We start from the raw sequence: 13,764 nt of genomic DNA on the forward strand, positions 1-13,764 counted from the left end.
ATACTAGAGGAGGGAACAGAAGATCACAAGACTTCGGGGTTACAGTGTTAACGTACGTGCAAAAGACCCAGCAACACAAGATAGTTCAGCTTATTTCCTGAAAGTGCTCAAAAAGCAAGTTACAGCTCTGCTAGGAAAGAGATTAATAAAGTGCCGGGACTGTGCTGCCATCCTCTATCTCACATCAGAGTACAACTGCTTCTTCCCCCTTCTAATAGTACAACTACACACGACTTCCTTAACCACAAAGTGAAGGAGAGCCTTGGATCTTTACGGGCACCCTGAGGTCTGCTGCAGGTTTCCTTGTACTTGCATCCCAATAGGAGGCAGAGCTGACTCAGAGAAATTTGCCCATTTTATCCTACCTCCACATCACGTTCTGCACCCTGGTGCAGAACACCGTACATCGTGGATTATATAAAGGAGCTCTGTTCAATGGAGGGACATTATTGTAAGCATAAAACAGGAATCCAGACGGTTTTGGTAATCTAACCTCAAACAATGTAGGCGTAGAAAATCTACTGTGGCTAATAAAAAATGAAAAGCAAGGTCTAGTTATCAACAATGGAATTTCAGAAATCAACACTCAAAACTTCCAACTGAGGAACACGTATGTTCCTGAAAAGCAGTGTAACCGTTCACAATATCCGTAGATAAATCCATGCCCTAAGTCTGCTTCCTACCAACTTGGTAACTTTCCACAGTGACTGGGAAGCGCATACTGCAGCAAATACATTGCCAGACTATCTTTCTTGCGTGGGAGGACAATGTCCCTCCAAGACAGAAAAATCTCTGAACCTGGACACAGAGCTCCGGCTAAATGAAACTGAGTCTGCTACGTGCCTCTAATTTCTTTGCTTTGATGAAAGCCGTAATGTCACCACTTAGGCAATGAGAAGGCGAGTTAGGGCTTTATCAGGACTAACTGGTGGCAGGCAGAGTTGGAGGCAGATCTCGATTAAGTGCTCTAAGCAACTGGAATTAAACTGTGCGACTGCAGAGTCTGGGAAGTAGTGGTCCACACACCAGTTTTCATTTCAGAGCCCCTCAAACTAAGCCCCTTTTAAAACCTGACCTTTTTCCTCCTGCTCTCCTCTTCATGCTACAAGTAAACTCATGGAACCTGCCAAAGTAGAAAACTAACTTATTAGTCACAGGACAGTTGGTGGCACACAGAGCCTACTCCTGATTAATTTATCAGTCTAGGTTATTTTACAGCCAGCTGGCCCACCCTCATTGTGTTACATGAGCATGTTGCAAACTATAAAGTGTTCACACAAAGATACATTTCTCTCTCTTCCCCTCACCCTCCGCTTTTATTCTGTGCTTGCTTCTTTGGAGACCAGGGTGCTGTGGGAAGGCTCCACCAAGCATCTGTATGTCTGCTTCTCATTTGCATTAAGAGTCCCTAAGGTGCCATGAAGAAAGTTTAGTGTTAAGTAAGATTCAGGCCTTGATTTCTGTGAGGGTCAGAAAGGGGTGGTTTTGTTTTCTTCCGTTTTTTTTTAAATTGTGTAAACACAATTAGTATTGCTTCCGTTTTGACAGGCTACACTCAGTAGTGGCTCAGATTACCCTCTCTGCAATTTATATTTGAGGACTTTATTTGATTTTGGTATTGCTTCGTTAAGAGAAAGCACAGTGACCCAATTAGAAATACTGATATGGATCCTGACTAATTCCACCTTGACTTTTTTTTTTAAGTTCCCAGATAGCAAAATTATGAAAATCACAAAGGCAGTTGCCACCTAAGACTGTATTTCTATTGAAAAATGTTACCACCACAAACTTGATTTCCACTTATCAAGACCAGGACCAATTTCCCAGTATGTTAGAATTGTGCATTTCTTTTTTTGTTCTCTTATAGCTTGCAAGGCAAACAACCAAACAAGATTAATTACCATACTTCAACAGTCTGTCAAATAAGGCAGTTTTGTTGCTTACTTTTTAAGCTAGTGCATTCATGGGAATCTTTTTTTTTTCTTCATCATTCTCATAAAAATACACATGTAAGTTTAGCACAAGCCATAAAAATGTATTGTAGACTTCAGTTAATCTAGTGTCTTTCATTTGTAAGGAGGATTTGGGTGGAGGCCAAGTTAATTAAAACCAGAACAGAAATGTGTTCTATTCATATGAGTCATATACCTCTGACTCACAATGAAGCCTGTGCAGCTAATGGGTTAATTTGTCCCGATAACATAGAAAAAAAGAAGCTAGAGGTTATGACACTGTTTGAACCGAGTGCTGGTTTCAAACAGTAGATGTACAAGTTTTTTATGCAATTAAGAATACAGATCTGCTCTAATGATGTCCTTTCTGCCTATTTAGGTGCTGTTACAAACAGTTCAGAAAGATCTGGAGGTACAGAAGGCTTAGAAATCCAGGACTGACACCTTCAGTACTCTTTATTATTGTAACAATATGCACATGAAAGTCTGTTTAAGCTACTGTTGCACAGAGGAAAAGTCTAAATCACGTGCATGTAACTTGCAGTGCTGACAATTTCCTAATAGCCGATGGCCCTGTAGCACTTTGATGGGAAAAATTCCTCCCCAAGCGACCTAACCAACCCACACACTCAGTTGCCTCCGTGGCCTGATGTTGAGCACCTACATCTTTACCACAGGACACATGGTAATCTTTTAAACTAACAGCCTTTGTAATTCCCCTGGTGCCTCTTCCCTTGGGGACTGGTATTCCTCACAAGCCTCACTGGTAACTTTCTAGTTCCCTGTTTTACACCACAACTTAAAGGCATAGATAGGGGACGGAAAGGGGAACTTGGCTCCTAATCCATACCTACCTATCACGATCATCTGTGTAAAGTTGGAGAAGTTCACCTACAGCTTTCCTCCTCCCACATTCCTGCAAAACTACGAGCCTTTCAAGACCAGGACTGTATCATAGCATGCACTCATGGAACTGCTGGTACAACAAACCCTGTAGGCATGGATAGAAACCAAACAGCAATAATAAGCACACCTGAGTTGTATCTGCCTAAAACTTAGTGCCAAGGTTAAAAGCAGGCAGCAGCATTCTGCTACTCTGCAGTTAATTTAGTTATCTGATCTCCAAGGGCCTCACAAGAGAAGACATAAATTATCCTGGTTTTTCAACTGTCATGCAGGTGAAACTCCTAATGGATCCAAGAGTGGACAAGAAGCTTGTATCTTTATGAGCTAATTTACAAAGCAGCTATAAGGGATCCTTTGAGGAAAGCATGCCTTAAAAGTAATGGGTTTGTGGGTGTAATTACATAGGGTTGTGCTAGGATGTGAAAACAACACAACGCAAGCCTCCGTAAATGTGACTGAGGCTTCCCACGGCGATACAAATATTTATCAATTTCTAGGTAAAACAGACTCAAAGAAACCGCAAGTACTTTCCTCACATATTTAAAGTTAATTCAGTATTTTGCTGAATCAAAGCTGAAGTCCTCAGCACCCTGCAGGTTTCAGACTGTGCACAGGAATATAAGTACTCTCTCCTTACCTAAGTGTTGCCACCACCACAAAAAAAAAAAAAAAAAAAAAAGTAAGTTCTGGTTGCCGCAATTTCCCCCCACCCCCCTGCATGTAATTTAATAACTCTCATCTGTTCATCTAATATAACAGTTATAAATTTGGCATGTGATCCAATGGACTAATCATTCAGAGACATGACTGCAAGTCAGCACCATTCATTCCTCCCAGCATCAAAAGCCCTAAGCAGTGGATGGTGCTGATTAGTCACAGCTGAAGGCTTTAGAGCCTCAACATGCTAGTTTAGTAGTAATTTTCACCTAACTGGTACAGTGCAAACATCCAGGAGAGGGAAGAATAGTTAAAGCATGTTTTCAGGGTTATTCCCAATAAAATTAAGCTGGGCCAAGTAGGAAACAGTCTGTGCAGTCTGCCACAACACGGAGATCTCTGAAGGGAAGCAGAAGATGCTCTTCCTGGTTTCCCTCCCCAGCCCAAGTGAGGGGCATAGCCCCAGGAAGATTTTCTGCTTTTCACACAGCATATAGGCACCAAGGTCGAAATCCTGGAAAAACTGTTGGAGCACCACCTCCCCCTGAAGCCATCTGAATTTTTTGATTTTCAATTGAAAAATCCCCAGAATTTTATGCCTGCACATGTTCGAAGCTGACCCAGTCTCAATGCGGGACTCAGCAGTTCTAGTTTTAACCCAGCTGGGATCCAAAAGTCAGCTGTAGCACTCAGCCCAGCACTTGTGTTCAGAGAATGCCCAAGAAACCTCAACTGGCTTTACAGACGGAAGGCCGTCGTGCCTGCCATGTCCCTAAAACACAGCTCATAGATTGGTGAGAGGGCAGGTAGGAAGCAGGGGCTGAAACTGGTACTTGCTTTGCCTGAGGAAATGCAAACCTAACTCAGGCTGCAGGCTGTGCGGGGTAGGAATACCTTCTCTTGGGGCTGATTTGACAGCAGAGCCCTGGAAGAGAGAAGTGACAGTGACCAAAGCTCAGCAGGAGCTTTGCATTGAAATAGAGGTGACATTATCCTGGTTCCTCTTCAAAACACGTTTGTGTATTTTAGCACCCTTTGATTAACTAAAATACATAAGCAGGCCTTACAGGAGGGCCAGAAGACAGGTCCTTCACCCAAATCCTTTTCCACCTTTACAGCAACCTAACCACCAGTTATGCTCCCTCTTCTGCTCTCTTTGTTGGTTAATGTGGAATTACTTTATACACAGAGTTGCAACTTCAGCCTATGAACCAACAGTGCCCCTCAAAAAAAAAAACCTAAAAAAAGCATATCACCTTAAATTCATACTGCAGGTTACAGCACTCTTCTAAGGAGGAGAAATAATTCCCACAGGTGCAGGAGGGCATTAAACCCAGATCTTTTACTTTCTGAGTGAAAAGCATCAAAGAAATTGAGGTAGCCAGACCATGACCATTTTGTTGTACTGCAACGTTTGAAGAAGAGCAAGTCTGCTTGCTCTTCAGGACAAAATCCTTGAAATTCAGGACAAAACCCATAAGTATATATGACGGGGCTTAAGACTGTGGGTCCTAAGCAGAGAGAAGTACTTCTTTCCAGCCCTGAGTAATAGGCTGGGATTGAAGAATGGCATTAAAACTCACCCTGTCCTTAGTGTTCCCTGTTGATTAGGCAGATCTGCTTGGTGGTTTCAGCTTTACAAGCAGACCTAAAGATCAAGCACCTGCTTCTGGATTAATTCCAGTAATTCAGTAGCTAAAAATGTCCATCTGTAGCACTTTAGATGCCTATATTTTTGACTGGTTCCAAGTTCTGCACTGAAGTTCCTGCATTAAAGGGTCACAAAAAAAACAAGTTTATAAAAAAATAGATTTCAAAATTTTCCTAAATGCAGTTATTTTCTGAAATGGACAGTTTAATTTCACTCATCTTAACATTTCACTAACATTTTGTTAAATTTCAAATTAACAAAATTACTGTGCAGAAAATTGCATTATACCCAGCTGCAATATCAACACTAAAGTGTTCAGCTCAGTAATATTAAAGCAAAGGTATACTTTGCTGTTTTGAGTCAAATGTGGCATTTTCCTGACCTGCTGTTCTTAATCATTTCAAGCAGATGTTTACACGGCTGTTTTTGCCAACCCACTTTCAGCTGTTACCAGCCCCCACAGAAAACAATAATAAACACCTAGTACACCCACAAAGAGGTAACTGAAAATGGGCTAGATGCATAGCGAGGTCTGGAAGCTCCGAGAAAACAAACCATTTAGCCTTCCTAATTTTTTGTTATACATCTCATACTTTGACCCGACAGCAACATACAGTGTTGATTTTCAGGTGCAGATTTTATTGTGGTTCATAACAAAGGTTTCAGAAAAAGCACAGGAAAAAAATCAGCAACAGAGTGTCTCTTACAGAGTACATAAAGTATATTCTGTGAAAGCTACTAACTCTGCAGTTGAAGTCAATGCAGTTTAATTTAAACAATTCTTCTCAGATACACACATTAAGAAGCAAATTTTGCAAATATTCTTTTTTCTCAGTTAGTTTGATACTGAAATTGAGAACCAAATATTTCAGTGATACTAACATTGTTGCAGAGTGTGTATTATTAAACTGTTAGAAAAGAAAATCTCATTATTGCAAAAAGAAACAGTTACATGGAAAATATTGTCAAAATACATAAAATCAGCCCTAGTAAACATTAAATGACTCAAAACCTCCTTGGAAAATCTGTGGATGCTGAGGTATGCATAATTTTGGTGGTGCTATCTCAATTTTTCATGTGATGCATCAAAACAAAATATCTTACTTTAAATTCATTGTAACTTTCTACAAAGGATTTCTTCAGCCTTTGATTATACTTTAACTGTAAAGAGAAAGCCCACACTAATTCTTATAGGAAAATGACAAAGGACTATTAGGGAACAGGGTAGAAAATCTTGCAAGTGATCTTCAAGGCACTGTTTTCTCTTTGGGTGCCTGGCACACACAGAGGCCATTCATGAAGGCTGTTTTGATAGGAAGACAAGAATAACAAAAACTAGACCTAAAGCTAGTATCTAGTATATTAAATATCATATATACCTTTCTCTAATGAAATAAAATCCACTACTTTTCAAAGCCATTCTGCTTTACAACACTGTGGATTGCAGTAAGGTGTCCGCTAAATTAATCTGAAACATGAATTTAAAAACATACTTTAAGAAAATAATTAAGAACAAAAGTCAACCAAGTAGCATTTACCTCAATCAAAAAACCTGCATGTAGAACCTCCCCAAGTACTGTAACCCTCTGTAAAACAGAATGGACCAAATGCCCTGTTGATTTAATGCCACTGGTTTACATGGAGACATGCTAATCAGCAACTTGGTCCACAGTCCGTGGAAGCAGATCAGGACCTTACCCAGAACTCGCTCGTCCACCTGAATTCCTGAACTACGTAGCTGCAAGGGCTGCTGCCCCCCTATAACAGGAGATATCTACTAAGAAATGCCAAGAACTAGATATTCTGCAGTCAGCTCATTTAATAAGAAACTTAGTGCATCTGTACTCCACTGGAAATACAAAGTAATACAATCCTGGACTTGATGTGTTTGTCTCAAGTAAAATTATGCAGAGATTCCTTCAATACCTTTTTTCTAGAGCCTGTTCTTTATGGCAACTAAATGCCAGTTCGCTGGGAAAGGAATTTGAAAGGAGTTGACCTCAAGATGTTAGGATTTTGGGTAATTATTTAAGAATTTGTAGCTCCTCTTTGAAAAAAGTAAGTTTTTTGTGGTTGACAATGCATGCCAGGATCCATCAACAGGGAAAGGATGCCTATCTCCAACCACAAAACAAATCTGGACACCATATTGCTGGATGCAATGGACGGATTAGAAGTCAGAGAAGCACAGAAAACTCTGTTCTTTTGGCAGTTTCATAAAGCAGCAGAAATGCTTACTGTTTGTTACTCAAGGCAGGCTAATAATCTGATGGTTTTCAGCGGACTCAGCTCCCTGTGGGCCTTCATGGGACAGGGCATGACAGCAAGCGCCTCAGTCTGGTGGATGTGATCCAAATACACCCCTGAGATCTTAAGGCACTGGCTTGGATTCGTACCACCTGGCTTTAGGAACTAGCCAAAGCACTGAGACAGCAGCCTCCAGACCAGAGGCTCCCTCTGGGACCAGCAGAGAAACTGGCCTCCCCCCAGTGACTGTTCATCTCTTACCTGGGCTAAGTCCATTGATTTGGATCTATTTCATCATTGGAAGTCATTATAAATAAACCCAGGACTGACCTAAAACTTAAACAACTTCTATCTTAATATAAAGAGCAAGGAAAACTCTGCATTGAGCTGCACATCAGTACACACAGCTGTGTATCAATAAAAGCATCGTAGGTGTCAGCAGAATTTGGCCCGGCTAACTTAACATTTCACTTCCCCGAAGGAAGGTGCTGGCCTACACTGATTGCTGAAGAGCAAACTGTCTACAGTAGTATTCTATATTTCTATAATATTCTGTATCAAAGCAATAAATATTAGATATAATCTGTATATTAGTTTTCATATTCATCTGATAGCTATTTAAATCTACACTGTCAAAAATATAAGCAGTGACCCAATTCCTACATGGCAGCATACACTATTTGTGTGAATGTGTTAAAACTATCACATGGGTCTATACTTACATAGGATACTCTTGTTTATATAGCAGACTTTAATTTACATAAATTCTTACCATAGGATCGATAATTGTGTAAGGGTTGGTTATTGTTGAAATGTTTCTATGGTTCTGCATAATTGCATTTCAGCATGAGGATTTGATCATTCTGTCTCAGTTCCATGTTTTTTAAAGATGGAAAATGGAGTCTGACAGACTTGAAAATCTCCAATAATGTTACACCAATATAGCACAGGAATAGTAATTTTCAAGTCTGGGCAAAAACCAGTTTCACTGTTCCTAACCTTTCTCCCTTGACATATATAAAACTCCTCTTTAAAGAAAGTGCACTCCTGAAAACAAGGGCAATCAAAATGTTTTGGCATTGTTGAGATGTAAATGGGTGTTTCAGCTGAGTAAGATCTGCAGAAAAACTATCATATATTTTTTAATTAACTATTAAAATGACTACAATCTAGCTGTGCAAATTAAAAAACTGCACGTTAAACATTAAAATAAGCTGAAATTGCTGCTGGTATATACGTGAGAAGTTCTGTCTCAGTTTGCCCAAAAAGTGCTGGGTTAATTCCTATTGTTTAGCTTCTCAGATACTAAAGGTATAATGAAAACATGTTAATTTTCATCAAGGTCAAAATGTCCAGCTATTTCCCCCTGTAAAAAGCAAATAACAGTTCTTTTCTGTACCTCTAATTTCAGAAGCTCAATTATAAATACAGAGGTAACAATATGCTTTAATAAAGATATTTAGAACTCTTATAACAATCAGATAACAACTTTGGAGTTCAGAGAACGGCCAGGTATTGTCCTTTGAATTAAATACTGACTTCCCTTTGCAAAAGTTGATACTTACTTCTCAGGAGAATAATTTCTGTAGCCCCCCAGCAGAAGTCAGTATCATCTTGTTATTAAATATCAGTTAGTGTTTATCAAAGACAGAACATAATTGCTTGTCTTCCCTTTATGCTAATGTTCACTGGAAAGCTCTACATTAAAAAAAAAAAAAAAGAAAAAAAAAGAGAAAAGCCCTGGAAAATGGAAAAATAGGTAATGCTTTATAAAATAAGTAACATACAGCTGTTAATAACTGTTCTTGCCAGCACTGCGTTTCTTCAGATGAACAGACTCAACAGCTGACAGACTGCTTTCCCTTTTACCTATACCAGTTCTGCCACAATTGGAAGACTGTTAACAAGTCTCCCTCCTGCACTAAGAGGTCCAAAGATTTCTGAACAGTTGTCCAGTAATTTCTGCCTAAGGATTTTTTTCTCCTTACTGCCTAACCCCGGATCCCAAGATCCTGTGATTTCACTGGAACGCTTAATTTAGAAAGTTATCTAATACTAACATCAAGACTTCCAGCAAGTGATTAATTTACTCTTCAGCTTATGCCAGTGCAGTTTTTGATGATTCGGGCAGTCTCTATCAGCTTCTTTATGGAAACATAACTGGTGCTTGACATGAGTCTTAAGGAAAGAATCAACTCTCATTTCTCTTTTGTGTCTTTGTTATAGCTAAAACCAAACAGGTAACAGCTTATAATTGGTGATGATTAGATAAAAGTATTCTTTACAGCCATGTAAAATGGCCAAAGAACCTTACGCTGTAACAGAGTCTGCAGATGGGAGTAGCTGTGACCAAAAAGCCATGCTTTTGGATCTGAAACTCTACAAGAATGTTTCTAGAAAATGAGTCTCATGTTTTTGTGTTGGACATTATGCAGCAAAATACATTCATCATAAAATCAAAGGGATGAATTCTAAATCCTCTTTAGCAATAAATCCAAACTTGCAACCTGGTAATCCTGTGTTTAAACTAGTAAAAGAAAAGCAAGCCATTCTTTTACTTTCTAATACTATGTAATAATACAAATATTATAGGGAAACTGTGTACAGGTGTGTGTTCCTGAAATGTGTACTTTGCAAAAAAGATATCTTCCTTGAACAAAACCAAGTGACAAGCTGCAAAGTGTGCTTATGTGGAATGCTCAATAACATGTATTTAAATCAGAGTATCACATTACAGTAAGTCTGAAGGAATGAGTAGCCACTTCAGTTTGTGCCCATAAAATTCAAGCCTAATAGCACTGGAAATATAAATTAATCAGGTTAAGTGCTTGAGAAAGTGTCTTCTTTTTAGCTGTGATATGAACAAGAGTATTTAACCCTTTCTCCCCCTGCATGTTTCTCATAATTAGAATGCAACCATCTTATCATGTATAGAAAATGTCCTTCCCCTCCCCAGATTAGAAAAGATATATGTAAAAAAATTTAAAATACTCAGTACACATTCTTCCTATGATCAGCTTCAAAGACTGATTTGAATTAATGTTACTAAATCTTTTTTTTCCATTCTTGCTCTACCTACTACGAAACAGTATGAAGACAGTCATTATTGAAACATTAATCCTCCCAGAATATACCCAAATACCTCCCTCCAAACCTTTTATCTTCGTAAGTAATATTAGCTTTAAATCTACTATGAAAATAGTAGTGCATGAATAACCAATTAAAAAATTCTTCAGATAAGTGGTTTAGTTCCTTTTAGGATAAAGATGCAGAGGAATACCGATGAAAAAGATGCCAGTTATGATGCTTTCTTTGTTAACACTCCTGCAGGACCCAGATCAATTCTTCACTCCACATTCCTGTACTTGGTAAACAAATTGTACAGTACTCTCAGTGTAGACTTCAAGTCACAATTTACAATATCTAGAAAAAAGACAAGGGAAAATCAATGAGTAACTTGATTAGCTCATAATCATTTTCAGAAGAAGTGCCCATTCTCTACTCTCTTTCCTTGCTGAGATCCATGTCCATGAACGTTAGAACCACAAGGATAGTAAGAAAGAGTAGAAATATAAATAAATGAATAGTAGAAATATAAATGAAGTTTTTTAAACTGGCAACTCAAAAATCAGTATTTCAACCACTTTTAGTTAGGGCTACAAATGGCTAAGGATACTGATACAGAAATGTAACCAACGTTCAGATGGCCATGAGAAACTGTGCCTAAGATTACACATATTTATATGATTGAATCTTCAGTTAGTTGCAGCTGAAAAGTAATGATTTGGGAAAAATCATCAGGCAGGTACCAATGGAACTCTTCTCTCATATAAGAGTCGTAGGACTTGGCCCATTCTGGGCTGCAACATCCTTTATTAGGCCTAATTTCAGCAAGACAGCTAAACTAAGTTTAAATTTTCTAAAGGATCTAAAGAAAGTAGGTATACAAGTGCTCCTTGACACCTCTGAAAATGCTTTGAGTTAGCTGATGTACATGGCTGACCCAGTCCTTAGAAACTCAACGTCTACGGTAAAGGATTTATATGAAACAAAAAGCTAATGAATACCTTCTGTTTCAAAGAGAAGTTCTTGAGAAAGTCAATATTATTTCACAAGAAATCTATAAAACAAACTGACAAGTACTACTGCAGCAGTCTACGCTAGTGCTTCAAGGAATACTCAATCTCAAATAAGGACTCAAAATTGCCCTCAAAGAATAGAACAGGATTAGAATTGTCCTGTCTCTTTCTGTTGACTGTATAGGAACTCAATCTCCTGACTTTGGTATTTGAACTGGCCATGAAGGTGTAGAGCAGATGGTGTACATACATACTCCTATTACCTTCAAAATGTCCAAGGAAGCCTAGTAAATTGTGTATGTAATCATCAGATAGTTTTTCCATTATAATTATCTACACTGATGTTTCTCATTGATTGCAAAGGGGTTATACTCTTTTGAATTAATTCAATCAAAACTACACATGGTGTCCCAAAGTATGCAGACTTTGAAGGGCTAAAGATAATAGCTGCATGGCAAACTGACATCCACAGACAAAGGGTGAAAACACTTAAACCCAGGTTTTACGCTGAGCCTATGCACAGTCGTGAAACCACAGCCACATGGTTTTGTGGCTCTTAATAAATCAGATCAAAAAGGCTTGGTATAAAACAAAGAAAAAATGCCAAAAACTACAGGAATGGCACATTGCTCCCACAACATCATGTCACACTCTGCAATACTGTTTACATATAACTCGGGACGTTTCCTCTTTCAGGCCAGCAGCAAGCTGCGTAACACCTTCCCTTCCTAATACAGAACTTCAAATGAATACAGAGACAACTTGGACAGGCCTTTGCAAAGTTACCAGAAGACTCCACCACAACAACAGAATTCCACAGAAAGGTCCAAACTAAAAAGCAGCATGCTCCCAGAGAAACACGAAGTATTTCCATTGCTACATGTGTTTGACCAATATGCATAATGTTTTACTGGTTGCAATTTTCAAAGAGAAACTTGAATTTGGCTTTGATGCACACAATTTAAGCAGTAATCTGAAAAAGCTTGAACTGCAAATGAATTCGTTATAGACTCAGTAGATTAATGTTCCGGCCATTTTTAAAGTAAAAGGTCAGGGAAAGCTTTTTAATACCTTTTCAATTATATTGCAAATAACCCAAATAAACTGTTGACCCCATAAAAATCACTGGTTTTCATACTCATTTATTTAACCACATTCTTTTTTCCACTAAATATGTTTTTCATATTCTAAAGCACTTTTCAGCATATTTTTTCCTCAAGAACCTCAAAGAAGCAGCGTAGGAATTTAAAGAGTATTTAGTATACACATTTAGGATAAGATCCTTTTCAATACTCTTTTGCTCACTGGAAATTTTAAGCACGGGCATTGTGCCCAATGTAACAACACATAAAACAGATGTGTTTTTCCATTCACATTGGGCAGGAAGTTTCATATTAAGCATTTCAATAATTGCACAAGAAATGTCTTATATATGCTGAAATATCCTTATGGCTTGATTTATACTGGAAAAATTAGCTGTCCCCTAGAGCAATAAATACCTGAAAAATTAAATGTCATAAGAATTTTAAACCTCCATGGGGAGTAAGGAATCACAGATACTCTCTGTTTTACTTGGATCCCTAGATTTCACAATTTCCCCCTTCTCTCTTTGACTATTTCAAACATAAAAGCGTGTGATATAGTCACAACTGGTTTAGTCAAGCATGATTGTGGATAAGAGTTCAAGCAATTAAAATAAGTGAAAAAATAGGCTGGGTAGGTCCAGGTTAAATGCATAGGCAGCATAGGCTCAATCCTGAGACCTTTTTTTGTGTGTGTGTGCATATGTCTGCTGCTATTATGATCTGGAAGTTGGGAGGGACGGAAAATAAGCAGAACGGAGCAGAACTTGATTCAGTGATGTGTGCCTGAATCTCCAGAAAGCCCTCACTATTGGAAGTAAAACTCTAAGCATCAGCTTGTATCAACTCCTCAGGGGATGACAATCCCATACTACAACAGGAGAAGACCGTTTACACCACAGAATGTAAATCTGCAATGGGTCTTGAAAACACATATATATTGATTACTATAGTAAGTAACCAGCAGAAGCCCAGCTACCACCCCTGTTTGGAAGAGTATACGTCCAGCTCCTGTACAGTAAGAAGTGGTAACTTCTCACGGGACGAACAAGAAGAGTACTCTGTAACATGGTGATATCAAGGGCTCTATATCCTGCCTAAAAAGCTGGATTTAAACCCTGTATTTATACAAGCAAAGAGGAGTGGAATCCTGGTCCTACTAAAGTCAGCAGCAAAACCTTCATCTTCCC

General features: G+C 38.7%; 1 protein-coding gene across 2 annotated transcripts in view; it reads right to left on the reverse strand.

Moving 5' to 3' along the window:
• Positions 1-5,784: 5,784 nt before the first annotated feature.
• Positions 5,785-13,764, reverse strand: part of PARVA (parvin alpha) — a 68,902-nt gene continuing 60,922 nt past the window's right edge. For both annotated transcript variants that reach the window (XM_080404787.1, XM_080404786.1), the window contains one exon: positions 5,785-10,836. In XM_080404787.1, coding sequence (XP_080260913.1) covers positions 10,760-10,836 — 77 coding nt within the window. In that variant the 3' untranslated portion in view covers positions 5,785-10,759. The remainder of the gene's footprint in view (positions 10,837-13,764) is intronic.

This window comes from Falco punctatus (assembly GCF_963210335.1).
Source record: "Falco punctatus genome assembly, chromosome: 10".
In the NCBI taxonomy this organism is placed as follows: domain Eukaryota; kingdom Metazoa; phylum Chordata; class Aves; order Falconiformes; family Falconidae; genus Falco; species Falco punctatus.